This window comes from Cyrtonyx montezumae, unplaced genomic scaffold (genome assembly GCF_038088225.1).
Source record: "Cyrtonyx montezumae isolate F1298 unplaced genomic scaffold, pur_monq_1.0 scaffold_3, whole genome shotgun sequence".
NCBI lineage: Eukaryota > Metazoa > Chordata > Aves > Galliformes > Odontophoridae > Cyrtonyx > Cyrtonyx montezumae.
In genome coordinates, this window is record NW_027072034.1 from 148,188,362 (window position 1) to 148,216,187 (window position 27,826).

The 27,826-nt window shown below is 42.3% G+C and overlaps 1 protein-coding gene across 2 annotated transcripts in view; it reads left to right on the forward strand.

The window, feature by feature from the left end:
- Positions 1-27,826, forward strand: part of ATXN7L1 (ataxin 7 like 1) — a 103,661-nt gene that overhangs the window by 66,851 nt on the left and 8,984 nt on the right. For both annotated transcript variants that reach the window (XM_065743614.1, XM_065743615.1), the window contains exons 4-9: positions 9,439-9,661; positions 15,982-16,265; positions 20,852-20,934; positions 21,761-22,017; positions 23,746-23,938; positions 25,116-25,237. In XM_065743614.1, coding sequence (XP_065599686.1) covers positions 9,439-9,661; positions 15,982-16,265; positions 20,852-20,934; positions 21,761-22,017; positions 23,746-23,938; positions 25,116-25,237 — 1,162 coding nt within the window. The remainder of the gene's footprint in view (positions 1-9,438; positions 9,662-15,981; positions 16,266-20,851; positions 20,935-21,760; positions 22,018-23,745; positions 23,939-25,115; positions 25,238-27,826) is intronic.

The following is a 27,826-nucleotide window of genomic DNA, read 5'->3' on the forward strand; positions in this document are numbered from 1 at the left end:
TCCTCTTAGGGATGAGTTTCTTTAGTTTACACTGCTAGACGTCATAAATGGTACGAGTTGAATTTGAAACCATCTTTTATATCTTGCAAATAAGAGTAGAACTAAAGAGGTTCTGAAGGAAAAGGAACAGCTACCAAAGTGCCTTCACTGAGACCCCTCTGCGGTTCAGGTATGTGTGTAGTATTGTTTGCTCACAGTTTTCTTCTGTAGAAGGCTGAGGATTTGGTTGCTTGTGTTTGTAAGTGCAATTTTATGTAGCAAGATAAAAACAAATAAGTGACCTCTCCAGGAATTATTTTGGAATTCCCTTTGGAGGCTGTGAATACAGTTATAAACCATGGATATCCCTGCAGTGTTCTAAAGAATAGGTTTTGTTACTTGTAGCACATAATCTGCCTGAAAGATGAAGGAACTGATTTATCTTAAACATTGGGAACAAGAGAATACTCTGCACTGACACTTACCGAACCTTCTAGAAAGGCAGTGTAATGCAGAATGAAACTTAAATACAAGCTCATTAAAATTTCAAAACAAACCTGTAGTCCCCAGTTGGGCAGATCTGTTTGGTTAACTTGATTTTCAAAAGCTGTCAGAATATCCAAAGGAGATTCATTTGAGGCTGGGGAATATCCATGAGGAGTGACAAACACAGAAAAACAAGTAAAATTACCGTGTAAAAATGTAAACTTGAGCTTCCTGAAAAATAAATATAATAGCTACAAGGCTTATCCAATTACAGTGAGTTTTCCCTCAGAATTTTTAACTCCCTACCAATTTGGCATTAAAGATGCATAGTTTCAGTGACTCTTTGAAAATCAGCAACTTCATTAACGTGCCCTGAGAGAACAGTGCTTCGTGTGGCAGCAGCACTCTTGCTCTGACAGTTGTCACGTGTGCCTCTACACCAGGCAGAGCTCATACTGTCTCCCAGGGGCTGGGGGGAACACAGTGGTGCTGTGGGGCAGGGCAGCTCAGAGCAGTTGAGGTGTGGGGCACATGTAGGGAGCAAAGCCATGGATTTTTAGGAGAACGTTTTTCACTATTTTTCTGCTTATGTTGTTAATTCAGAGAGAACATACATATATACACATTGCATCATGAAAATGCTGGTTTGGGATTCCAAAAGACAGAAGATTTAAGTAGTAAATTACATCTGAGCACCACTAGGCTGTTATTCCATTGTTCCTTAGAATAATCACAAACTGGTAGCACTACTGAAATTAGCTGAGAATATGTTACCTGATTATTGAGTAAACTCTGAAGTAATACTGTGTATATAAACCAATCATGAACATAAGTCTCCTAAGCATGATAGGTTATTTCCTCTCTGGTATATTTCTTGTTTTTTTTTTTTTGTTTTTTTTTTTCTGGAGTCCTGAAATATATATATGCTGCTTAAACTTGGCTCGCCTTCCTGTAATGTTTGCTTTACTCTTTTATCTGTGCAGCAGTCATTTTTAACTGTTTGAAATCTGACTCTGACTGTTGGTAGTATCCGTAATGTGGTTAGCACCGTTAGCCCAGTTACCTGAAAAGCCTTTGTGACTGCATTCAGTTTTGTAGGAGGTGCTGAATATCATTCATCCCATTAGTTTTGATCTGAGTGTGAGAAGATATGACACACAGTGCTGAGTTCACTGTGGGGTCCTGCCCACCACCTCAGTTGTGCATCTTCATTCCTCTGTGCTTTAGCTTCTCCCAGCTGTGAAGAGAAATGCTGCTCTGTCTCAATTTAGATTAAGTAAAACACTGAAGAAGTACCTGTTTTCTTTAATAGTCCTATCACAGATAAGGGGTAACATCCGATAAGTTCCTAAAATGTAAATATATTTCACAGAATCACAGAACTGTAGGGGTCGGAAGGGACCTCCAGAGATCACTGAGTCCAACCCCCTGCCCAAGCAGCTCCCTAGCCCAGGTTGCACAGGTAGGCATCCAGGCGGCTCTGGAACATCTCCAGAGAAGGAGACTCCACCACCTCTCTGTGCAGCTGTGCCACTGCTCCGTCACTGCACTGGGAAGGAGTTCCCACACGCATTTGTGCAGAACTTCCTATGTTTCAGTTTGTGGCCATTTCCCCTTGTCCTGTTGCCACACACTGCAGAGAAGAGTTCAGCCTCGTCCCTTTGTTTCCCACACCTTAGATATTTATCGACGTGGATCAGATCCCCTCTGAGTCTTCCTTTTTCAAGGCTGAACAGACCCAGGTCTCTCAGTGTTTCCTCATGAAGAAGGTGCTCCAAGCCCTTTATCATCTTTGTGGCCCTCCACTGGACTTTTTCAAGGAGATCCCGGTCTTTTTTTCCAGTTACTTTATTTTGTAAATGTCATTGAAGATGGGAATTGAGAGCAATGGCATTACCTGAGAAATACAAGTCAGCGAATAAAAACACTCATTTCCAAATGAGCCTGAAAGGGAAGGATCTGCCCCAGGCCCAGTGAAAGGGCTCTGTTACTCAGTAAGAATTGTGAGGGCTGATCATACCAAATTTTCCACAATTTCCAACAGTGTGTCTGGAGCAAAATAATAAAGTCCTGTGCTCGGGGGAGTGAATGCATTAAGTTGCTTTTAAATTTGTATATCTAATAAACTAGACCTCTCCTCCTTGTGTTTTGTTTCAGTGCTACACATAATATTTTGTTACATCCAACGAATATCCTCATTAATGACTTCATATACAGCCAAAAAATCACCTGCAGAAGTCTTGCTTGTCTGCGGCAGTAGTGTTGTGTGAAGGAAGTACCATAGCCTGACTGCCAGAGAACTTAGTGGGTTAGGGCTGGTAGTGCCGGTAGTGGAACACCCATGCAAAAGGCAGGTGAGGGCTGTCCTTGCAGGATGTGTGGGGTGTAGGATGGCATTAACCCCACACCCTCCAGGCAGTTCAGAATGTCTCATAGGTTTCATGTTGGACTTACAGAGCATTGCTTCCGATGCAGGTGGAAATTTCCATGCCACATCTCTCCTCACTATTCTTTAGGGGACCATCACTCAAGAAAACAAAAACAAACAAACAAAAAATTACCTATGATTCATTTGGACAAGGGATCTCTGGTCTTGCTGAGCTGAGAAAAGCTGTGAGTGCCAATAGCCAACCAGGCAGTTTTGCAGTGGTACCATTGCATCAGGGAGCAAATACCAATCACACGTATGGAACTGTGTCTTTATAAGAAGGGATGAATTCCTGCTTAGATCTCCAACTCCTTTTTTAAGCGAGTTAATACTGTGTATTGTTACTGTCTCATTTTATAGCTGGAGAAGTAGGCCCTGTCACCAGAGTTACATCTGGGTCTTCTGCTGCCACGATGTGAGATGTGATGCTGGCAGCAGGACTGGCTATTCGCCCTGCCATCGTTCTCCCATCTCTGCTACACCAGGGATGCCTCAGGACTGCAGGTCTCGGAGCACTTGCAGAAGGAGCCAGCAGGCAGCCAGTGGCTCTGCTTCGTATTTGGCGCAGTTAATCGGCTATTGGAAGCAGTTTTGTGCTGTGGTGGAGCTCCGCTTGACCCTTCCTTTTTTTTTTACACTTCCTACTGAATAGAAATAAGTGTTCTGGGAAACGCTGTGTGTTTTTTATGGAATTTGGCCATTTTTAAGAGATTTGGCCACTTAAGGGTAGTTTAGTGATATTCCAGAGATTATTCCTGCTGTTCCTCATGTAATTACCCCAGGTTTTATCAAGTTATCCCACACATAAAAGGTGTTTCAGGAAAGCAGCAGGCTTGTCCTGCTCTGTTAGGCACAAACACCCCCACTCTTTCCTCAATCAAGAAAGGAAAAAAACAAAGCCAAACAAAACCAGAGTGTCTTCCTCTAAGTAGGCACCCGTGGTTTCCTTGCTTTCCATTTTGCACTTCGGTTTGTTCCTGGTTTCTGCGCTTAGCTTTGAGTTGTATCAACAGCGCAAGAAAAAAAAAAAGAAAAAGCCCCAAAAAAACCCAGCCCACAGCTGCTTTCAGTCGTGTTGTTTTTGGCGCGGGCCCCGCGCTGGTGTCCGACTGGTAGGACTCGAAACTCAGCAAGTGCCTGTAGTCAAAACAGGCGGCGTTGCAGGGCAGGTCATCCTCTGCCGGCAGCGCGTGCGGAATGCCGCGCTCCTCTGACGGCATCTGCGGCGGCGTGAATCATTGCGCGTTCCAAAAGTGCGTGTTTACAGTCGTCGTAGAATCTGATTAAGCTGGCAGCCCGCTCCTCGCTGTAAGTGGCTCGGTTTACGTTTCTTTTCCTCGCAGGATGTTTTGCATAAGTTTGCCGACCCTTTGCGCCCGCGGGCTTTGTGGAACGGAAAGCTGTGTCGGTGGGTTTGTGTCAGAGAGCGGAGCTCGTGTTTGTGGTAAATAAACACGGGCAGAAGGGCGGTTATTTTAGCGCTTGATAATTTCCCGCTTATGTCATTTGACCTGGATTGGAGCTGCAATTGCTGAGCTGCGCTCTGCACAGCGTGTCGGCTCCGGGGTTGAGCTGGCGGTGCGTTTCCTTTGTCGGTTTACAAGAAGTATCAAAATGAAACTGGCTGTGCGTTTCCTTCGCGGCGCTGCAGGGAGGAGGAGCGCCTCGCGGGCACGGTTTCCTCACTGGCTCAGCCGCGCTCCGGGCAGCGTTCTGCCCAGAAAGCTGCTAAAGTTGTCCTTCGCTCTCACGACGTTACACTGCAGTTGGTTAGCGCCGAGCCTGCGTTTATTTTTAGCGAGCTGCACGTCCTGCCTTTTGTTAGGTTTTTTGTTGTGTTTTGTTGGGTTTTTTTCAGACCGCGGTTGCAAAATGAAAGTGCTTACAAGGTGTTGATGAACTCTTGCTACGAAGCAGCTGCCAGTTGCTGCAGCATGACACATTTCTGCGAGCGGGCGGCTCGCTCGGCGTGCTGCGTGCTGGCTCTGGCTTCCCGGGCATGTGCCGTTTTCTTCCTGGTTCGGTTTGATTAGAATTAATGCCGAGCGCGTTTTTAAACTTTGAACTGGGATAAATACCAGGTGGAAGGTTTCCCTTTACTGTTTGCTGAAATTGTAAGTATGCGTTGCTCAACTCCGCACGGTGTAACAAAACACCTCGGGATATACTGTAAATAGAAAACCTGTAATTGGTACATAGGTGTTGGATGGCGTTACTATAAGTAACGGGCTCATAACAACGCCGGGCCCTGTTCCGAAACAGAGTCACTTGGGGACGAGATACTAAATTGCATTAACGTCTGCTTAAATATTGTAAGCGGGGAACAATAAGCGGTACTGCTATCATGTGCAGGCAGTCTGATTAGTTTATGCTATTTTAAATGAAAGGGCTGTAAGTGAGCGTTGTGGTGGTCATAAGTTTGAAAGGAATGGTGTTACACTGCTTCTGTTTATGAGCAGCAAATGACAATCTTAGTGTCTGGGTTTTAGCAGTTGTGTCTTGCTTGTGCTTTCTGAACGTGGGCCTGGGCTGTAGTCACTCACGCTGCTCACCAAGTTCCTCGTGGCCCAGCTTCGCTCCGGGCCTCCTGTGCGTGGGAAGCAGGGCCGTGCTCAGCGAGAGCTGTGTTTCACAATGACTGTTGCTGACAGAGTTCTGGCGTGTCTCTTCCGACAGTGTTAGAGGGATTTTTTGTTTGAACTACCTGCAAGCAGTACTGAAAGACCAAAGGCACACCTTCCTGTGTGCCCGAGCCGTCCCATGACTCATTCCCGTGCAGCCTTCGAAGTCACACCAGCGGAGGGGACGGTGACTGTGAGCTAAAGCTGTTCCCTTGATGGGGTGAATTTTAAGTAGAGGAGGCTGGGTAAGAGGGGATGCACATGGGATGTACTGCAGATGGTGTTGGTGTGTAGTACAAGCAAGAGAGGTCTGTGGTTTCAGTATCGTGTAAAGATCTTTTTCTGGGTGCATAACGCCTGCAGTCCGCCTATCAGCACGTGGCTGGCATAAAGTGCTGGCAGTGTGTTCAGTGCTGAGGTGCTGCATTTAAGGCTTGCTGTGAGCTATGCAGGCATTTGATCTGATGTGAGAGTGGAGGCAAAAAAACTAGAGAAGATTTCTTCCTACTTCTGAATGTGGCTTTGCCCCTTTTCCCACACACTGTGGATCTGGAGATCATGTTGCCTTTCTATTGCTTTGCTTTTTTGCGTGTGATTAGGAGATGTGGCGTTTCCTGCAAAGCAGCTGCTAGTATTCCCCTGTGGCCAGTCACAGAGGATCCACTGGAGTTAAAGATTCAGAGCCAGACCTAGAGGACTTGGGCAGCTGCAGCTGAGATTTAGGGACAGGTAGGGGGTTGCATCACGTGGGACTCGGGAGGAAGGAGGAGAAAGGGAGTGTGAGGGAGAGAAGCCCTGGAGACTGAGGGACTGTTAAGTCTCCAGGAACATCAGGACTTCACATCTAGCAACAACAATTCAGATTTGGCTGAGAAAGTTGGATGGTATCCATGTTTCCATAGGACATGGAGAATCTCCTGGAAAAGTTTAAGATCGCATGCAATGCTACCAATGCTTGAAATGCACGTTAGGACACTATGTAGCATTGAGCTTCTCAACTCTGAAACAGGAAGAAACAAAAGCAGTGATCTGAAATTGATTCTTTAGGAAGTGCAGTTAACTCAGTGCGAGCGTGCTAAACTTCTCTCCGAGATTGGTGTCATTAATACATGAACTGTTTGACAGCAGCAGTCACATGCTGCTCGTCGGTTGCCACAGGGGCTGCTCTGAGACAGCTGAGAGGTTGCAGGAGGATTAGTGCGGGGCAGAGGACTGTAACTTTGATCATGCTCTCTCTGTTCTTGGATTTGACAGCAACTGTTATTTGGGGAAGAAAAACAGAAAATGCATTGTTATTTTTGTGGAGTGCAAGCATCTGTTCAGATGTATTCAGAAAGTTCTCTTGTTTTTAATGAGTGCACATTCAGAGCATTGCATGCTCCTGAAGCAGCGAGAACAGCGGTGGAGTTTAGGCTGTTACGTTATGAGTGGTAACTGGATTTCCACTTCTCACACTTCTTTCCTTTTTGTGGGGCAGAAACTTTCAGTCTGCTTTTTGTTCATGTCTATCCAGTGACTGTGCTGTTTGCTCATGTGAGCAGGGACAGCTATGGTCACAGCTGTGTGTGCATGAGCTCAGCTGCTGTGCTCAATGTCATTTATCTGTGCATCAACTGCAGAGGACTGTCCAGGTTCTTCTGTGGCTGGCCACTTGCACATTGATTTGCCAGTATGGCAGTATCTCATTTTGTAATGGCTGCCTGATCTGTAAATGTCTTATGTTCACGTTTGTTACACAGAGTGGGTGGCATAACAAGTAAAGTGTTGTTAATAGGCAAATTAGTAGAATTTTGTAAAGAGGCGGTGTGACCAGGAAGTCTATTTTGATAGGGAAGCGCGGCCAGCACGCACACGCAGAAAGAAAAAGAGAAACAAGAGCCAAACATGATAGCTTGTGCAGAGGAATATAGCAGTATTTAGTTAGGATTTATGCCCCACCCCCATGTGGCTTTGTCAGTGAGCTTCGGCACCTGAGCAGTGCGGCCTGCGCTGCAGGGCCTGCCCTGCTCTCTGTGGCCCTGTGAAGGTGCAGCTGCTGTCAGCTCCTGCTCACACTGCGGTGATGTTCCTCACGTGAGCAGACACGTCAGTTTTCCCTGCCTCAGCAGTGCCTGATGCCATTGACAACCGTGCAGCACCGGCTGTTCGTGTTCTTCCTTCTTAGGACTTTGTAGTGGTCGCAGTTTCCATTTTGCTCTCTGGAGGTTTCAAGAGAAGCTGAGTAACACGGCAGTGCTCAGATAAGTGTCAGAAACGTGCAGGACTTTCTGCAGCTGTGTATTGGGCAGTTTGGAGATGAAAGGGAGCACCAAGTGCAGCAGTCAGTTCTGATTGCAGAACTGACCACTGATCTCACACACAGAGATAAAACAAATAATTTTGTGATCTTTTCCTTCCCTATCTAATAGGTAAACATTTATTTTAAAGAGGGGGTGCACGTTATTGTAATGTCACATTACTGTGGTGCTTCTCCTATCATTTTGTATGTTACGTTGAAAAAAGAAAAGGAACCGAAATAAGCACACTGTTTTGCTCTCCAAAAGTCTGGTGCTAAGGTGACTCTTAAAAAATGTCCTGCTATGGCACATGGTACTTCTTTAAAATATAATTCTAGATGGCCTGTTCTTCAATGTGTGTGTTTCCAGAAGATTAATTTTAATTACACGGTAGTGTATTCCACTTCCAAATATATATCCTTAGGGGCATTATCAAACACATGGTTTACCAGAGGACCGTCAGTCTGGAGAGCACCAGGAGCTGTTGTGAACATCTGATTGGTTAATCCTGAAATTACATGATTTGTGTATGACAAGGATGTTTGTTCCAAGTTTCACTTTATACGTGGCTTGGTTTTGTTGCTTAAGCATCATTTCCTTTTCATCAGCCTTCAAGTAATTAATGGCTAAATCACATGTTTATATTAAGCTGGTTTAAATTGATTAAATAGTTGCTGGGAAGGTTGCTAATATTTAAAACAATAGATATGATTTAACTAAGCAAACATTCTATGAATAAAACTCTGCATTTCAGAGACAAATGTATAGCTTCCATGGGCATTACACAAATGAGTTGTGAAATGAGTGTATATTAATTGCATCCTACAGAGGACTTCTGGAGATAGGGTCTGTGTGCTGAGGTCTTTGGCAGTGTGAAAACCAGCATTTGGGGGTAAGGGGAGCTGCTTTTTGCGCTGAAAACAAGTAGAAATGTTTGGTTCTTCCATTACGGGAGAATCTTGAGGGAATTTCTGCAATTGTACTTGAAGTTTAGATATGGAGATATGGAAGTGCCTAGTCTTTAATGGAAAACACCTTTGTTTAGTCACTGCAGATGTAAGAACAGTTGATAAACATTTCTCTTTGTTCTTGAGGTATTCACCTATTGCAAATTAATCATGGATGAATCCCTCTTCTCCTGGCAAGTTTTTACCTGCAGAGATGCTAGACAAATTGCCATGTTTTGATTCTCTGTGGGAAAATTTTTTCTTAGCTGTCCTTGAAATATCAAACCACGAAGTGCACAGTCTGTGATGTGGGTGCAGCACATTTCCGTGGAGCAGCAGGTTGCCGCTGCCGCATTATGTCGCTCCTGGCTGACAGGTGGTGCTGGGCGGGCCCAGAGAGCAGCACCCAGACACGCTCTGCTCTCAGTGCAGGAGGCATCAGACCAGGACAGTTTGCTGTGTGTTGGCAAAGTTCTTGGTCTGCTGCTGCGCTGTTCCATGGAATCACAGAATCATTAAGGTTGGAAGGACCGCTGGGATCATGTAGTCCAACCACCAACCCATGCCTATGGCCAGTCTAGACCGTGTCACTCCTGTGACATCCACCCTTTTCAACTAGAATAGAAAGGAAAAGTTTCCCTAACCTTTTTTTTTCTTTTAGCCTATGAAATGCTCTGAAGTTTATTATTTTTCCATTACAGAACGAAGACACGGTTCAATGTGCAAACCTTCCCCTTCTCCAGCTTCTCCAGCTTGCAATTCCAGGACATCCCTAGTACAGATGAAACCGAAATCCTGTATCAGCGGCCATAACCCTGTCAGCAGCAACTCAAAGCCATTCAAAACGCCCAAAGACAATCTACTTACCTCCAGTAGCAAACAGCACACAGTCTTTCCTTCAAAAGTATCGAGGGATAAACCATGGTAAGTACCAGAAGAACAGTTACCTGAGCTGCTGGTGTTCAAACAGAAGTACTTCTGTGTTGTTCATGATCACAAAAAAAAAAACATCTGTTCTCTCTTCTAAGTTTTCCATTTAAGCCCCTACATTTCCTAAGTGAGGAAAATAGGATGTTTTTAAAACATTTTTTGGGGTTTTTTTTTTAGTATGTATTGATATATATACATATATGTGTACATATGTATGAAAAGGAAAAATGAACCGATTTACTCTTCTGATGTTCCCTCAAATGTCAGCTTTTCTGAGATAGCAAGTGTGATATTGGGCCTGTTTGCTATCTTCCAGGCCCATCTGCCTTCACGATATCAGCCCTTAAAACTGATGCTTTTTAAGCAGCCAAATAATTTTTGTAGTGTTCTTAATACTGACTTAGCTCCTGTTCATGAAAACTTGCTGCTTACAGTCATTTGTCTTCAACAGCAGCTGCTGTTGGAGCTCATTCTGTATTTTGATAATGCATGCTGCTTTACAAGAAGACAGAAGAAAATTCCAGCTGCAGAGATGGTTATTTTGTGGGAGTCTTACATCACGTACTGTGAGAGATACCCACAAACAGGTTTGGAGACTGCTCACCTCATCTTCCCAGGACTGTGATGGTAGCAGCAGAGTTGCAAAAATGGAAAGGAAAGCACAACTGGGTCACTGTTTTATCCCTTAAGAAACAAGTAATTCTTTACTTATCTGCAGAAAAGGTGCTTCGTGATTTGGTCACTAGATTGATGACTTAGGAGATTTGGGTTCAGTTCCTGCTTCTGCACAGGCTGCTGTAACAGCTTCATCTGCTCAGCTTTGGTTCTGTGTCTGTGAACTTGAGATATTCGGACTTCCTTTTTCTTTTCATGAAGTTTTATCTAATAGCTGCGTAAACATCCTTTCTTTTTATATGCAGTGTCACCATTGAGACCACACATACATTCATGTTAAAATAATAGCTCACGTTTTCTGCTGGAAATACACACTCTTCAGTACAGTTTCAAAGACAGCACCATCTGCCTAGCCACAGAATTTACCTGGCACTGGAATAAACCTCATCTTCCTTTAAATCTGAACCCACCATTCCTATAAGCATGATGAACACTTTGGACAGTTATTTCATAAAATCTGAAAATAGAAATTCTGGATGTTTTGATTGCACACACAGATGAGGTAAAGGCTATTTTAGTTAACTTGTAAGGGCCTCATTTACTATTAAAAATATTCTTGCTTGAATGATGGCCTTCTATTGTGAATGTCAAAGAGAGAATATTTATACAAGAGCATGTTTTTTAAACTAATTAAATTCAGAAAGCTCTTCAGAGCATTATTACTATTGACTTCAAACCTGTTTCCCATTTTTAGACAACAACTTCCATATCTGTTTCAGCATCTAAGTGAAACTGTAAGCAATATCTTCTGTTTTGGCAACAGATGGCATTCTGTCAGTCAATAAAAGACAAAAGGGAACAAAACAGCTGAGTTTTCACCAGTCATTTTCCCTTTATTAGGAACATCCCAAACATTTATGGATGATTAAGAAGGTAGATTGAGCTGTTTAAAACTGCTGTAATGGTCTGTTAATTATTTGTCCATTAATATGTAATTAGATCTACTCATAAATTACAGAACTCTTGCAGCTCTGTGAGGAGGTGGTGCCATGGCTCTGTTTACCAGTGGGGTAAACAGAGTATACCAGCAGTATATACTTGAAGTGTAATCTTAACATAACAAATCACTGGCAGTCTGAATGGGAGATGAATAAAATTGTCTTTTGAAATGTAGTGTTAAGTGCCCTGGATTACATGGCTGTTTAGAGAATAAAATCAGTCTGATAACAGTCAAAGTTTGTGGCGAGCTGATATCAGTTAACAAAAGAGTCTTCGTACCCCATTAGTGGATTATCATTTTCATTTAGAATTCTATAAAATATTCATCAGGTCTGATTTTTCTCAAAGAAAAATTTACTCAAATATGATTCTTTTTCATGGTATCTATCTTCTATCATTCTATCTTACATTCACCTGTCCATTCAGTCTGTCAAATTTTACCTCCTTATCATTTAGAAAGAAATACTGAAAAATACTTCTGTCTGAAAACATACATGGAGAATTCATCATGTATCCACGTGTTAGCAGTTTATCATCCTTAGAAGCTTCCAGTCATTCTGATTTTCATTGTATTAATTGCCACAAGTATTTACATTACATAGGTTAGCTTGGTTCAGGAGCTTTATCGCTTGTAATGGTTGCTTTCCAGACCTGGAATAACCTTGCACTTACCTAATTCTTTAGCATTTTCTTCAGCATCCCTTAAATTGTAGGTGCTATGATTAGTAGTGATGTAGAAGCTATCATTAGTATGATTAGTAGCAATGGCCTCTGCAGCACTGTGACCCAGTACATCCGTTGTCACGCCTGCCTGCATGTAGACCCAGCTCTTCTGGTGTTTAATTCACTATTGATTCGCTTGAGTCGTCATCTTAAGCCTTGCCCTGGCAGCTCATTCTCTTCTTCACATCGTTCTTGTCCTGAGGTGCACTGCAGTGGTTCAGAGGGCTCCTCAGCTAATGCTTTAAAAAGCTTGGGCAGAATGCTCAGCTGAATGAGAGCTGGAATTGCTTCGGTTTTGTCTCTGCTGTCTTAAACCTTCCCTAGAGTATAGAAGAATATCGTGAATACGTTACCTGAAAATACCTCTCAGCTCTGGTTCTTTTCCTGTGTCTCTGTAGCATTGCTGCTGTTAATCCAGCAGTGCTCAGAGGCTGGAGCAGCACCGGAGCACGGCTGCAGTGTGTGCAGGGCAGGCATAAGCCAGTATTTCTGCAGCTTGCATTCTGGGTTATAGGAGGTACTCAAAAGGCAGAAAATAGAAAAAGGTAAAGAGTAAGATGATTATTAGCGATAATAATACTAAACAAGAGTTCATCATTTATAAGACTAGCCCAGGCACCATCTGTAAAAGGCGTGCTGGTGCCATCTCCAGCCTGTTCCTTTCTCAGAAGGCTGCTGCCCTGGGGCCCGTGGGCTCTTGCTGCCCTGGCTGGCGTTGTCCTGGCTGCATCGTGGGCTCCTGAAGGACACCGCTTTGCTTTGTGTGCTCTCTGCAGGGTCTGGGTGCCCTCATGCCACAAGGCACCCACTTCCTCACTGTGGGCCTGAGGCACTGTAGAACTGGGATAAAGAGCTAGATGATCTTTTCCAACTTCAGTGGAGCAGTCATTCTAAGCCAAATCAAGTCTCCTTGACCTCCCTCCGCAAGGTTTAGCTGCTGCCTGCCAGAAATTCTGAAAATGAAGGAAATGAGATGGAAATTTCATGGTTTTCATCAAGCACGGTCTTTTTGTAATAGGATCACAGAGGTTTACCTGTGGGTAATCATTTACAATCTGTAGTGTCATTTACGAGGATCTTTTTAATCATCCCTTAGACTTTATTTCTTTGTGTTTAGGAAATACCATTATTCATACGAAAGTTGAGAAAGTGAAGTTTGTCAGTGTCAAGATTTAAGGATATTCCAAATGCAGCAGAATTCAGAGGAGTTAACTTGGGCCACATATTCTAACCCCTAAATCACAACTGCTTTGTTACATCTGAGAAGCACTCCCAGATTGCAGGCTAGAACCGTGTTTTACAGTTTTTAGTGCTTACGAATTTTCTTACGAATTTTGAAAGAAGAGTTGAAGAGATGATGAGATTTGAGAATGAGCATAGTAATAAGTGATTCCTCCAAACCAGCAGAATTGTGGTAGAACAAGGAAAAAGATTCATAACAAAGCCTGAAGGAGGAAAAATGTAGGTTATAAGGAGATACAAGTGGCATACTGTAACTTTTCACAACATGACAAGCAGTGGCTTGGAACCGAAAGAAATCATCTCAGGTTACTGAGGAAGGAAAGACATCCTTGTTTGGGAAATTAGTTGTAGGCTCTGCTGAAGGAGCTTTTATTTAATATGTATTCAAGAATACGAGAAACCAGAAGGAAATCAGTTATCTAAAAAAGAGTGTTGAGCTTTTGAAGCCCACCATGATGGAGTGCTTTCTGTAGGCCTCAGATCTGTAGTCTTTTTCTGGTTCCCTTCTAATTCATCAGAGTCAGTTTTGAATACTGGTCAACAAAACTGGAAATCACACTCCAGTATCAGTGTAACCAATGGCACATGAAAAGTAAATCTGCTTCTTAATCTTATTTGCTCTGTCTTTTTCTTCCAGTATGAACACAGAGTCCAATAAAAGCTCGTTTTGTTATCCATCATGACCACCAAGTAGTTTCATCCTCACTTTCCAGGATGCTTTTCCATGTTTTTTCCCATGTGTAAGTTTACATTTGGTGGCATAGATTTCCTTAAATGAATGCACAATCCATGCTGCAGCCTTTTGTCTCTTCGTTACTCACATTTCCCTCAATCCCGATGCCATCAGCAAATGTTACCAACAGTAATGTGGGGTCAATTTCTAAAAGCCAGTGAAGTTTTCAGATTGGGTGACAGTGGCTAAACATCCCACTAGCAAACATCCTCACTTAAGTCCCCAAAAACTAATTTTTGGTTATTTAACGTTTGCTTTTAAGGTGCTTTTATTTGTGTTTTATAATACCTTGTGAGAGTTGGAACATTTTCCTGGTTATCTTTGTCAACTTCACTGGTAACCTCATCAGAAAGTGAAAGCAGAGTTCTTTTGTTGAGATTTGCTTTTTGGTACAACCATATGAACAGACTGTTTATCAATTTATTTTTATTACTTTTTCCATCATTATTTCTGAGATATTTTTGCGTAGGTTTTCAGTGCGAACGCAACAGCAGTGCTCAGCTATCTTCTCCAAGTTGCCAAGTATCCCAATATTCAGTTAGAAATTAATGTGCAGAGACCAGAAAATCTCTCTGCAGCACTTCGTGGCCACGTTGCGGAGCTTTTTTACTGACTTTCAGCCAGAATTTTACAGTTACTGAAGAAATAAAAAAACACCTTCACTTGTGCTGATGTGAGACAGGAGTTCTTCAGTCTTGTGTACACTGTCTGCTTACTTTAAGAAAGAGAGATTATCATTTGTGTCTTCTAAAATCTGAAATAATTTACTGCAGACGGTGTGGGATCATATAGAATGTCTGACTTAAAATATCAAAACATTTTCATTTTTTTCTTCCACACTGCAGTGAAATACAGAAGGAGTAACTGCACCTCTTCTCGAGGTTGGCTTGCTGCTCTGTAACAAAAGTGAAGCTCTGCTGCCATGGCTCACTTTCCCTGATCAGCCCACGTGTGTTGTAGGACTTGCCCTCGGTTCTGTGCTCGACAAAACAGTTAAACTTCCTTCTTGTTACGTGAGCAGTGAATCTGCTCCATCCTGTCACGGCGTTGTCTGTATTTGAATTACGACAAGCATTATAAACTGAGTGTGAAGATACATTCGGGTCTAATTTATGTATGGTTTCTATCTAGTAAAACTACTTGATCTAGAGAAAAAAGATAAATTCTCCTATTTTCAACAAATTTATTCGTCATCGGTTCAAAAGCAAAGCGGAGTCCTTCTGCAGTGCTCGTTTTATGATGAGTTCAGTTGTTTCCATACTGACCAGCACTTCTCATCTTCTGTAGTCAGCTCTGTATTCTGACTAGCTGACTTCTGCACTTAGGATACAAAGGAGCATAGAAGTTTTCTATCATTCCAGCTGCAAATTTGCTACCAGACTGTGAACATAATCCATGTTAGTGTCACAAGTGTGCTGCTGCAGCAGAAAGAATTCATAGGTTCTCAGATTTTATTAAAAATACATTTTAGTAATGCTCACTTTCTTGAGGATTGTGTTACTTTTTAAGGGATTGCTAGTGAGGTTTCCATGCCCGGAATCTCTTTTCTCCTTGTTTCCAGACTTTTTATGCCCTTCTGAGCAAATGAATTGTTAAGTTTAAAATAAACTATTGATATTGTTAGCATGCTGCTTCGTTATTGCAGCGAGTTTAGCGTGGCATACACGTGTTCCTCCCTGCTTGTGTTAATGATATGAGTATATCCTTAAAGGGGGTGTATGTTATTGGCACCTAATAATTACTTTACGAGTAGTGGGGAAATGTATCTTTAAAAGAAAAAAAAACTTTGTTTGCATAGTTCTTTGCATTGCCAGGCTTTTCAAATGGCTGTTTTCTAAAGGTTTGATTGAACAAAAGTCGTGAGTAATGATATTAAGTATTCCGTTTTGCTCTGAAGATGTTTCACTTGCATCAGATGCTTTTTACCTGTGGAAAGGAGTTAATGAAGTGTGCATCTATGATAAAGAAAATGCAACGTGAACATTTTTCTTTATTTTTGCAGTGTTCCTGTTCCAGTAGTCAGTCTAGAGAAAATTCCTAACCTAGTGAAGGCAGATGGTGCCAATGTTAAAATGAATTCTGCAACCACTACCACCATCACCTCCTCCTCAGCCTCTTCATCCACCATACCTGCTCCAACCTTGGTTAAATCTGGTTTGACATCCAAGTCAGTGCCGCCATCGCCAGAAAAGATTCTGAACGGCAAAGGAATTATAGCTCCATCAATAGACAAGAAACACCAAAATGGCACTAAAAGCAGTAACAAGCCTTACAAAAGACTTTCAGGTGAGTAATGTTGTAGTTCACCTTTTGACGTAGCCCTCCTTTCTTTACTAATATTCCTATAGCTCAGAAATGATACACTACTAAAATGCTGTGGCCTGTTTTTGGTCTGGTCTTTCTGCTGGAAGATGCCATTTTGCACGTAAGAGAAGGAAAGCTTTCAACTGGTAGCATGTGGAAACTGTTTTCAAAGTACTTGTTCCATTTAGCTTTGAAAGCACAGTGCTTCGTGCATTTCTCAATTGGCCAGCAGGCCAAACGTAAAATTGTAAGGAAGTAAAATCATTAAAGCAGAAAGATAGAAGGCTTCTTCAATCTATGTATAATATCACTTTATTTACAACAAAAAACAATATTTACAGACTGGATGATTTCAGCTGTGCAGCTGTGACCAAGTTGCACAGCTGAGCTTTAGGACATGGAGGTATCCACCAAGTCATAGTTTTCTTTAACAAATACTGGAAAATTCCAGGAAGATATGGGAGATATTGGGGGAGTTAGGAGTGTCGTAATTTGCTACCTCCCCTTCTTCCTCCGCAATTCACATATGGGAGAAGCAAAAAGATGGCAGTGTGGGGGCCTCTGTTTTTTCAGGAAGGGAGGATGTTGGGGTTGAGGGTCTGGCATTAGAGGTGGAAACGCCTCAGGTGGCCTTAGGCAGTGCGGTGCTGAGGGCATCGGGCCCTGTGCACACTGTCACCACACACAGAACAGCCCCACGTGGTGAGGGACAGTTAGAAAGGTTGCCGTGCTTTGGAGGAAGATTGTTTTTTTGCCGTGGAGCTCCTCAGTGGTGACCTGTGGCCAGTCTTGGGCCTCAAAAGCTGAAAACATATTTTTGTTTTGAATCAGAGGAGGAGAAAAAAAAGTATGTTGACACTTTTATGGTTTTGTTTTTTTGTTGTTGTTTTTTAAGCAAAAGTAACTGACCCAAGTTTAGTGCTTTAAAAGCTGTGCAGGGTCTATTCATCTGCTGGCAGTACTTTGTGATTTGGGCAGGAGCTGCCTGTGTGTACTGAAAGGCTCATTTGGCTAACGGCAGCATGAGCCGCGCTAGATCGCTGGCTTGACAGTTAGTTGAAATGATCTCTAAATGTGCGTTGGTTTGAACCACCTATAAGTGTGCAAGATAAATGCTTTCATTTCCAGTTAATGAGTGTGTCCTATTTTTGACTGAATATCACTTCTATATTTTTTTCATTTTCTCCAATTTGGCACTGGCTCCGTGGTACTGCTACCATGGCTCGGATCCAGAGCAGAGAGGTATTTGCTAGGGCTGCATGCGGTATGGAAGGATGCCATCGCCTTCAAGGATCCAGCACACTGATTGCTTTCTTAACTAGTTAAAGGTGGCATATAAGAAAACAGAGCAGTTGTTCATGGTAGCATTCCAAAAACTAAAAAATATTAAGAAAAAGAAACTGGTTAGGCTTTTATACCACGTTTCACTTGCTAAGATCCAATTTGTTATTCCAGTAAAAACTCTATGTAATGTATTTTGCAGTTCATTTAAAACATTGGTTTCTTTTAAACCGTAATTTCCTTTAATGTTCCGTAAGCTTAATTTAGCTAATCGATTAGGGCTTCTTATTTGGGCAATTGAAAGCAGTACTGATGTTCCTCGTGTATCTGTACATCACTGCAGCACTGTAGGAGACAAGTGCAAGTTGTGTTGTACAAATGCTTGCCACAATATGCTCATGAAGGAGGACCTTTTCTGTAGAGCCCTCCTTCAGCCCGCTGACTTGTCCCTTGGAGGTGACTCTCCATCATTATTCTGTCCCTAAGCTTATCGCTGTCCGTTTTTGCTATGATAGGGAAAGTTTCAGTGCTGGAAATTTCCAGTCAGCCTGTGGCTCTGCACGGGACCATCTGAGCACTCTGATGGGCCTCAGTTTCCTCTCATATGATTAAAAAAAAACCACACACAAAATTCATGCTTATTTATGATCTCCTCTCTCATTAGCAGATTTGGAATCTATTAAATCGTGCTTCTGCTGCCTCACGCGCAGCAAGGCAATAAATTAGTGATGATGCAAATAACTGAAGCTCCGTGAGCACTGTAAATTAATTGCCTGTAGATCGTCTGCCATTGTGATGGATTCCACTCTGTTATTATACTGAACTGTGCAGAGGCTGAGAAAAAGATCTTGGAAGGTCAAGGAGATGATTATTTTAGCTTTACTATAAATTTCATCCGTTTTACATTAAAAGAATATGGAGCTGGCTGGAGATTTAGGTTTTGCTCCATCCTTCACTGTGCAAGTATACGGCTGTTAATTTCCAAGGTCTGACTGGCTTATGTCTGTTTCTCTCCTTTTGGCAGCCTCCATTTTCTTTCGTACCATTTCCCTGGCTGTGGCTGAGGGTTTTTCTGGTCATTGGCTTTTTTTTAGGTGATGGTTGTTTTGTTTTTTGGGTGGGTTTTTTTAATCTTTGCTGAGAATTTCTGATTGTTCGGCTGAGAAATGCCCCTGTCCCTTTTTGGGGCCACTGCCTTTGATGAGGGAGAGGAAGGCAGACCCCCAACCCCCCAAAAAACAGTCTGTAGCTGCCAGGCATAAGTGGATCACTGCTCCCTAGTAGCAAACTGGAAAAAATACATGTGTATTTTTTTTATATCTTTAGTTCCCGTTCTCTGTGGGGTGAAGTTAAAAATACAGCTGCCCAGCTGAAACTAAAAATATCCTTCCACCACCTAGAGGAGGCCTACAAGGCCCAGGGGGACCTTGCAAGGTCATGCAGTGACAGAACAAGGGGTAATGGCTTTAAAGTAAAAGGGAAAATTTGGATTAGATGTATGGAAGAAATTCTTTACTGAGGGGGCAGTGAGGCCCTGGCACAGCTGCCCTGAGTAGCTGTGGTGCCCCATCCCTGGAGGCACTCAGGGCCGGGTTGGATGGGGCCCTGTGCAGCCTGAGCTGGTGCGGGCAGCCAGCCCATGGCAGGGGTTGGGGCTGCTGGGCTGGGACATCCCTTCCAACCCAAACCATTCTGTGAGTCTCTTATCTTTTGTGTCTCAAACCTCTCTGCAAGGTTGTATTAAAAACCAGCAATAATTAACTCTCTTAGCTCATGAACATATGTTTTCATCCACTAAAATTGAGAAAAAATGTTTTTTATGTTTAGTCATACACAGATCATTTTATTTTTTCTGTTGATCTGTAAAAGCCACAGAAACTACAGATGTTTATGACAGATCTCAAACTCTTGGTAGATTTCACCAAGTAGTTCCAGCTGTTTTTTCCCAGCTCACTTTTTGATATGTTTTATGTCTCTGCTGGTACACCAGTAACTTACCTGTGTATTCAACTTGGTCGTGTTTAAGTCCATGTGACAGAATACATATATCTGCTAATAATTTTCATATCTGGAAGGCAAGAGTTACTGTGTGTAGGCTCCTTGGCCTCCAGTCTTTCTGTTGCACTGGCTGTGATGTTGTTCTAATATTGTACTGTAGCTGTGAATTACTGCCTTCATCTTAGCTCTGATTTGTTGTTGTTGTTTGTTTATAACAAATGTTTAGGTCCTTTAGTTATTGTATTTAAGTACAGGATGTTTATTTTTGTCCAGATGTAACAGTTATATTGTGAAGAAGGACTTTGGCAAACAGTTAATATTCCATGTTCAAGCAGAGGCAAGCCAGCCTGCCAACTAAAACATACCATGTCTCCATGTATTAAGATGATGGTAGTTTGCTTTGGTTTATTTTGCATAAATTAATAATTCTACATCCGTAGTTTTGTTACAGCTCTGTAGTGCAATACCTAAAATTACATTAATACAGCTTAAAGGAGGTGATGCTATCTGTGGTATATAAATACTGAAATATTAATGACAATGAAATATGCAAATACAGCACATGAAATATTAAATGCACTTCTAATGTTAATCATAAATAGAACTCAAATGAGGGTTCTTTTTCATCTCTGCAAACTTTAAATTCCGTGCCTCTGTGACTTAGGGAAACAGGAGTTAACATACACCGTACTGCCTGAAGATGAGACAGATTTAGATAAATGGTGTTTTTAGCATGTCACTGGTAGTCTTGTGTTTATGTTTTAGACAGCTCTGGTTGTTGCTCAGAGTTTCAGAGTATGTCACAGTAACATTGTATAAAGCACTGTGCTATTTAGCTTGTCTGTCTTAAGCTGCTCTTAGCCAAACTCAGAGGATGGTTTTGCAAAGGTGTTTCATGGCCTCAGAGCCAACTGGTGGTAGAGAGGGAAATGGGAGATGACCCTGCCTATAGCTGGGGGCTGGAACTATATGATCTTCAAGGTTCCCACCCAAATCATTGTGTGATTCAGTGATTCTGTGAACTCCTCAGGATACGACAGGGTCCTGTGTGCAGTCTGCTCTGTTGAGTACAGCTGCATAAGCAGACTTACTGCTACAATGTCTGTGACTAAATAGTTGGAAGTATGTATGGACAGAAAAAATTCACAGGTGACTGAGTGTGATGCAGAGCGCTGGGGTGGGGAACAGCAGTGGCTGTATGAAGTACTGTCAGGCAGATATGGTGCTCTGGTTAAAATTCCTGAAATAATCTACTTTTTCTTCTTTTTCCCTCCACCTTCATCAAACAGAAAGAGAATTTGACCCAAATAAACACTGTGGAGTACTGGATCCTGAAACAAAGAAACCTTGCACAAGATCGCTCACCTGCAAGGTATTTTTCTTAGAAGATAAGATATCAGATGCTTTGTTATAGTTTAAATCCTACCACAGTAGTTTGAGAGGTCATACCTGCTCCTGTCTTACAGACAATGGGTATGGTATTCAGACGCTGTCTTCAGGTAATTCTTTTGAGTAATTCCGTTCCTTTGAATCAGAGCATCTGCATTATTCTGCTGATATTTCTAGAGAGATGTTTTTTCCTTGTCATTTTGTTATGCAGAAAGCATTAACGTTTCACGTAGAAGCACAAAAGTTATTTTTAATGCTCCCTTTTCAGCTCATGTGTGCAGAAATGCATAATCACTTGAGTAAAAACGTAACATGATTTTCTTGTAAGAAATTACTTGGGGGCTGCTCTTGTGATAATGATGGGTCTCATTAAAAAGTAGCACCGATGTAAAACGTTTATAATGAGCATCTGTATGTGTAGCTGGTGCCTGTTGGTAGAGATGATCAGTTACATTTGCTTAAAATGCATTCACATTTTTCAATCCAATGAAATCAGTTTTTCACTGTGAGTTAAGAGCTGCAGTGACGCTACTTCTTCATATTGTAAAGTTACTGGAATTACACTTTCTGTCTTGGAAAAGGTAAGTCCATAGATTCTATTATGAAAATTGTTGCAAAAGTAATTTCTTAAGAAATGACTTCATAAATTATCAAAGATAATGTGGAGTAGCAGCTTTATGTCCGTAACTGCAGCTAAAGTTGTTTGAAGTAGATTTTTATCTTCTAAGAGTTGTGGTGTATCAGAAGTATAGAGGACTCATAAACAATGTCATGCACACACAAATGCTTTTTAACCACCCTATTTTTAGACTCATTCACTTAATCATCGACGAGCAGTTCCAGGCCGTAAAAAACAGTTTGACATCCTTCTAGCTGAACACAAAGCTCGATCCAGGGAAAAAGAAGTCGCAAAAGACAAAGAGCATCCACCATCCACAAGGGAAAGCTATCAGAGCCAGCCCACACCAGCACAAGACTCTCTGTCAGGATCTTCAGTGAACTCTGGGCAAGAATCTAAAGTAACATCTCCTGCAAAATCTAGACCACCAAATTCTGTACTTCCAAGGTAAGCAGTTCTTGGTGTGAGGTGCTGCATTCTGGAATTGCTGTAAGAAATGTGCTAGTCCTTCATACAGCTTGTTTTATAAGCATTCAGTGTTGGGGCTATTGCAAGATAAAACTTACAGTCATGTAAGGATTTCCATTAGCACTATAAAGTAGAGTGCTCTTACTTTAATGTAAACCCACCGTGGTAGTCTGTGGCCTGGTTGGGAGCAGGGTAAGCAGTGGCATCTGTCCTCTGCTCTGAAGCTCAGACTAACGGCTTTTTTTGCCTAAGGTGGTCAGTAAGAACGAGGGAGGGTTATAATTATGGCATGCTGACACGTTTGGAAATGAAAGTGTGTTTAGATGAAGTGGGATACTGATGGTGAAATTCTGCACAGTTGTGTAGGAAAGTTCTCTGGATACATCGCCCATTACATCAGTGGAACATCTCTTAAAGAAAGGTGTGCTTCTGTGTAGATGACACTGTAAGCAGTTCGGTCTTAAACCCACCTGTTTGAAACTGCCTGTGCTTATGTGCAGAGGATCACAGAGGCACAGGCAGGGTTAGTGTTAGTAGGTGTTACAGTCAAAAAAGCAAAACCGAAACATGGTTCAGTGACAGCAGAAGAAATTGCGAAGAAAAGATAATGGTACACACGGAGAATTTTAGCAGTCATATGTTGTGTTGGTAGGACTTACATTTCTGTTCCTGCCTCTGTTCTGTCATCTTTCCTGTTTTTGCAAGCAGCCGTGCCAGAGGAAAGCCTTGCTCCTGCTGCGAGTCAGCAAGCCCGTGACTCTGCTGGCACAGGCTGTGTGGCTGCTGTCTGCTCCCCTGAGCAGTGTTTGCTGGTTGCCCTGAAGGTGACTTGTCCTGGCCTGGCCTCCTCTTCCTCAAGGCTGAGGAGCACCCGCACAATCTGTCCCGTGCAGCAGCCAGCAGCTGCAGCAGTGATTTCCAGCTGGTGGACATTGTTGAACAATCCCAGCTCAGTTCAGGAGAGGGCACTGTTTTAGTGGCTGATAGCCCAGATTGACTGGATGGGGAAGGCTAGCTGCAGAGCTTGCTTTGCATCTTCTGGTTTTTCTCAGCGCAGATATCTCCTCCTTCCCCAGAGCTCCACGGCCCCCCCATCCCCCCAGCACTGCATCTGATTTGGTTTGTGTCCACACTAATTTGACAGGGGGAACATCGTTTTGCCCTGTGATACAAAGCCACACCCACTTTGTTTGATTGGATTTTGTGTAAAGGTAAAATAAAAATAATAATAAAAAAACCAACCCTATGTGTACTGTAGGGTCCTCCCAGTTACTGCACTCACTGAACCAGCTGTGGAGGGAGCAGACTAAAAACTCTGCTTGTATTTAGTATGCTCATTTCAGTAAAAAATAAAGTTGATGACTGGACACTTGGGATTAACAAAGTAATGGAGTAACGGTGCTTTGCAGGAAGATTTACACATCTGGTTTTGCTTGTTTATGTGGTATATTTTGCCTCCGTCAGGATCTTAAACTAAGCTTTGTGCTGGATTCAACATTTCAGGCAATACAGAGGTATTTCTCTTAATGTCAACTGGGCAATAACCCTGTTATATTCTTGCAAGACCCAACGTGAGCTGCTCTTTATCCTTTACTATCCTTCTCTCCTTAATCGTTCCTGCCATTATTTACCTTGAGGCCTGACTCAGGCAGGTGGCTTTGCAGGACTCTTGAATACTGGTGATTTAAACGTGTCTTCTCTTTCTAGACCGTCATCTGCAAATAGCATAAACAGCAACAGTTCTTCTAACCACAGTGGGTACATACCAGAACTGCCACTGCCTTCCATGGGAGGAGATATAACAAGTAGATTGTCCAGTGATGAAGGAGAAGTGGATGGAGCTGAAGAGTCTGAGAAATTAGACTGTCATTTTTCTGGACACCATCCCAGACCTCTCGGGGTATGTGCCTCTTGCTGGCATGCCTTGCTGTTACTCTGAAGTAATTAGCGAGGGAAGGAAAAAGACATGCTTTAGTAAAAATGTAAGGAATGGGGAACTTCTGTTCTGAATAATATCTATACTATGTTTGGCAGAAAACTGGTTTGAATGGGAGCAGGTAGGAGGAGGACTGGGTATTGCACGTGGCAGTTAAACATGGGCAGGCTGTGGGATGGGATAAGCAGTAGAAAGTAAAGTTCTCCTTTTAGTTTTTTTCTCAGTAGTCTGAATCAAGCGTAGTTCTGCTGAACTGTAAAGTTGCAGTGTTTCAAATGTGACATGAACAGATGATTTGTTGTCATACGTAGTTCTTATGAAACTACCTTGCAGTTGGTTGCAGCTCTGAAAATTGTATGGCAGTGAAGAGCTATTACGGCGCTCACTGATCTTTGTAGTACGCTATGAAGCAGCAATTAAATATCATTTATGGGAGTGTATGCGGACACAGAAGCTATTGCTTCATTCATCTAAAAATGGAAAGTAGAGCACGGCACAGCCCATCTGCTCTGGCAGTGGCTTAAGAATGTGCCTCTCTGGCAGCTGTTTTTGTCTCTCCTGTGCTAGTGGCAAATTTAATTGCAAGCAGTCAGAGAACCTTGTGTCACTGGGTCTGCAGTGTCACTTTGTTTACGCTGTACAGACCAAGAAACAATGGCAGAACTCGCCAACACCTGAGCAGCTGGTTCTCACAAAGATCAAGCCAGGGAGCAAAATCAGTGAAGACTTCATTTGTGTGTTTTCCTTACACAGAATAAAACTAGCACTGTGATAACTGGAACATTGTCTATATTTGCGAGACAGAAGGAGAACTTTTTTCTGTCAGACCCCAGTATTATTTGCCAGAATTGCCCCCTTAACAAGAACCTTGTCATCTGTATTATGTCCCTGTGACATACAGGTAGGTGCCCAACAGTGACCTGACTTGTTAGTGGAGTACCAAGTACTTCGGGCAGAAACACTGCACACGTATTTCATACATCATAAAAGAAGTATTTATGCTGCAGATAGTGGGAGATTCCTTTTAAAAGAAGATATTTGCAATACAGATTACAAAGATGTTGCAGGATTGATGGGCATTCTTTTAAGGTACAGGAACATGTTTTTCTACTAAACAGCCTTGAAATATCTTTTCTTTCAGTTCTGTTCGTATGGTAGTCGCTTAATGGGAAGAGGGTACTATGTCTTTGACAGAAGATGGGACCATTTTCGATTCGCGCTAAACTCCATGGTAGAAAAACACTTGAATTCACAGATGTGGAAGTAAGTGGGAGTTTTACACCTGGGCACAGTTTAACATTTTTAATTCTGTATAACCATGAATGAAGCGCTCCGTGGGAATTGTTTTTGAAATTACTCTGTGTTGTCATGCCTGTAATACAAGTATCAGATTTCTCTTTTCCACTGAGGGATATGCAGCACAAGAGAGCAATCTCCTATTCTGGTGTGCAGTTCTGCCAGATTTAGGGCTTTCCTGTATTCTCTCCAAATCTCGGGGGCAATAATTCAGTAGCTTTAACATTTATGTGCATGAAAGCTCAGTGTTTTCTGGGCTTGCAGGTATGTCTTGGTATCATACAGTTTTGTAACACAGGTTGGATTTGGCGTGAGCTAATGTAATACCCGTGTCACACAGCCATGTCACCACTCAAGCTTTCTTGGTGAGGCTCATGCTGTGTAGTAAGGGATTCGGTATATACATAGGTTGCTCCAAAAGTAATGTCTCCCCATTATTTCCATGGAAACTACAATCAGTACCGAAAGCACAAGAGCACTGTTTGATAGAGCAAATTCTCAGCTACAAAACACTGTTTTTCAGCATAGTCACCACCATTAGCCAAGTTGCACAGATGAGCTGATAGAGAGACGCTCTTCATTTCATGGTGTGACAGCTGTGTACCACCATCTGCAATGGGCCTTGTCTTTCACATCGCTGTTGCCACTGCTGAAACACATCACCCCCTGCATCACTGTGCTCACATCCACTGGTCAGTCTCCATCAGTGTTCAGAAAGTGTCAGTGAATGTCAGTGGGTGCCATTTTTAACACGGCACACCTTTGCTTCATCTACACTTCCGTGTCAGATGCCATTCTGTCAGACTGCCCCTCTGCTGCCATCTGTCACACGGCAACAAAATGTAATGGAATATTGGTGGGAAGGTTCAGCCTCTACTGCCATACCACCAACATCCACCCCTGGCATTATGAGACAGCAAAATAAAATAGCAGGCATTACTTATGGAGCAGTCTTCATATTTGCAGATGTGTAAAAGAATATGATAATTTTTAGTCCACAGTGCCTTCTAAACGCACCAGCATCAGAGGTCTTAATTTTCTGTTCATGATGCAGTATTGAAACATAAACCAGGTTTGATTTTTATTGATGTAAATTATCAAAGCACTAAGCCATGGCGTGTCTGACTAACCTGGTAACTCAGTGATAACAGTGCTGCTGTGCTGGGAGACACTGTTTGGAAATGGGTGGGTTTGCCATACAAGGGCCACATCATCTCCGTTTAGAGACACATTGCACTTGGTCCGGAAGGGGTTCCTCTCTTTTACTTTGCAGTTTTGGCTGTTAACTGCTGTCTGCCACCTTCTACAGATAAAACTAATTCTGTGCTATAGATAGGAGAACTGAAACTTGTTATCTGTTGGCTTTGTACATCAGGTGAAAAGACAGCATCTGAGGAAGTGTCGCCAAGTATCGTTCCTTTTGTGGAAAACCAGAATAACTCATGCTGTAGTTGTGTGATACAAGAAGTAAACAGGCGTCATCCTGCTCACACTAAATCCGACTGTAAACGTGTTCCCAAATTCTAGCTCTCAATATAATCTCTGCTGTTTTAATGGCTTCCATCCCTATTTACCTGACTGTGTAACACAGGAAGCTGACAGCTCTTAATCCTTTTTGTATCCCTCTGTTGTCCTTCGTCCTCCGAACCAATCCTTTCCTGTCCTCCCCAGGCAGGGCTGTGTGTAAAGCTGTTGTTAGAACAGAGCTAGTCCAGCCCTAGCTGTGGCTCATCCAGCTGATCCAAAGGGTTAAAGGGATGCGAGGCCATGTTTTGAGAACAGTAACAACATCTACAAAGTGCTTTTTATCACTGGTTCTCTGTGTATTTTACAAAGGTGGCTAAGAATTATTGGCTTGTTTTTAATAATAGACTGAGGAACGGGCCTGATAATTGCTTTGTTCGTAGCCCCATAGGAAGTCACAGGCAGTAGGACTGAGCTCGTTTCTGGTCACACTGTGTGTAAACCCTTACTCATTTCTGTCATAAACAGTGCCTTGTCTGAGAGTCTCTATAGGAAGAATACCAGGAGAGAACCCTGTTAATTAAGATTTGATTTATGGTAAAACAGCAGATGATTAATTCTGTCATAAACCATACCCTGTGCTGTTTTATTCATTGAGGGCAGGCGTGAGTCTCTTCAAACTGAAGAGATGTCATGTGGATAACAAGGGCAGAATTATGGTACTCTGTGGGCTCTTAACAAAGAGGAATAGGATTAAACTGGGAATTAAATTTTAGTCAAAATAATGTGAAAAATTCATGTGATGATTTTCCAAGAGACATTATGAAAGTCCAGTTCTTTGTTAACACTGGACTGGATAAGGTAGTAGGTGATGTGCTATTGGTGGTGGAATTAAAAGGAATCTAAGTATATGCTACTAATTTCACAGGTAATATCGTTAAATTTTATTCTCTGAACAGTATTCAACTGTATATAACTAGTTATACAGTTTATTGAGTGTTGTTTCAGGCTCTGCCAATTCTTCAGTATCAATGAAATGAATAACTTGACTGGTTAATCCTGTCTAACCTGCTCCCTTGTGAGCTGTTGGGA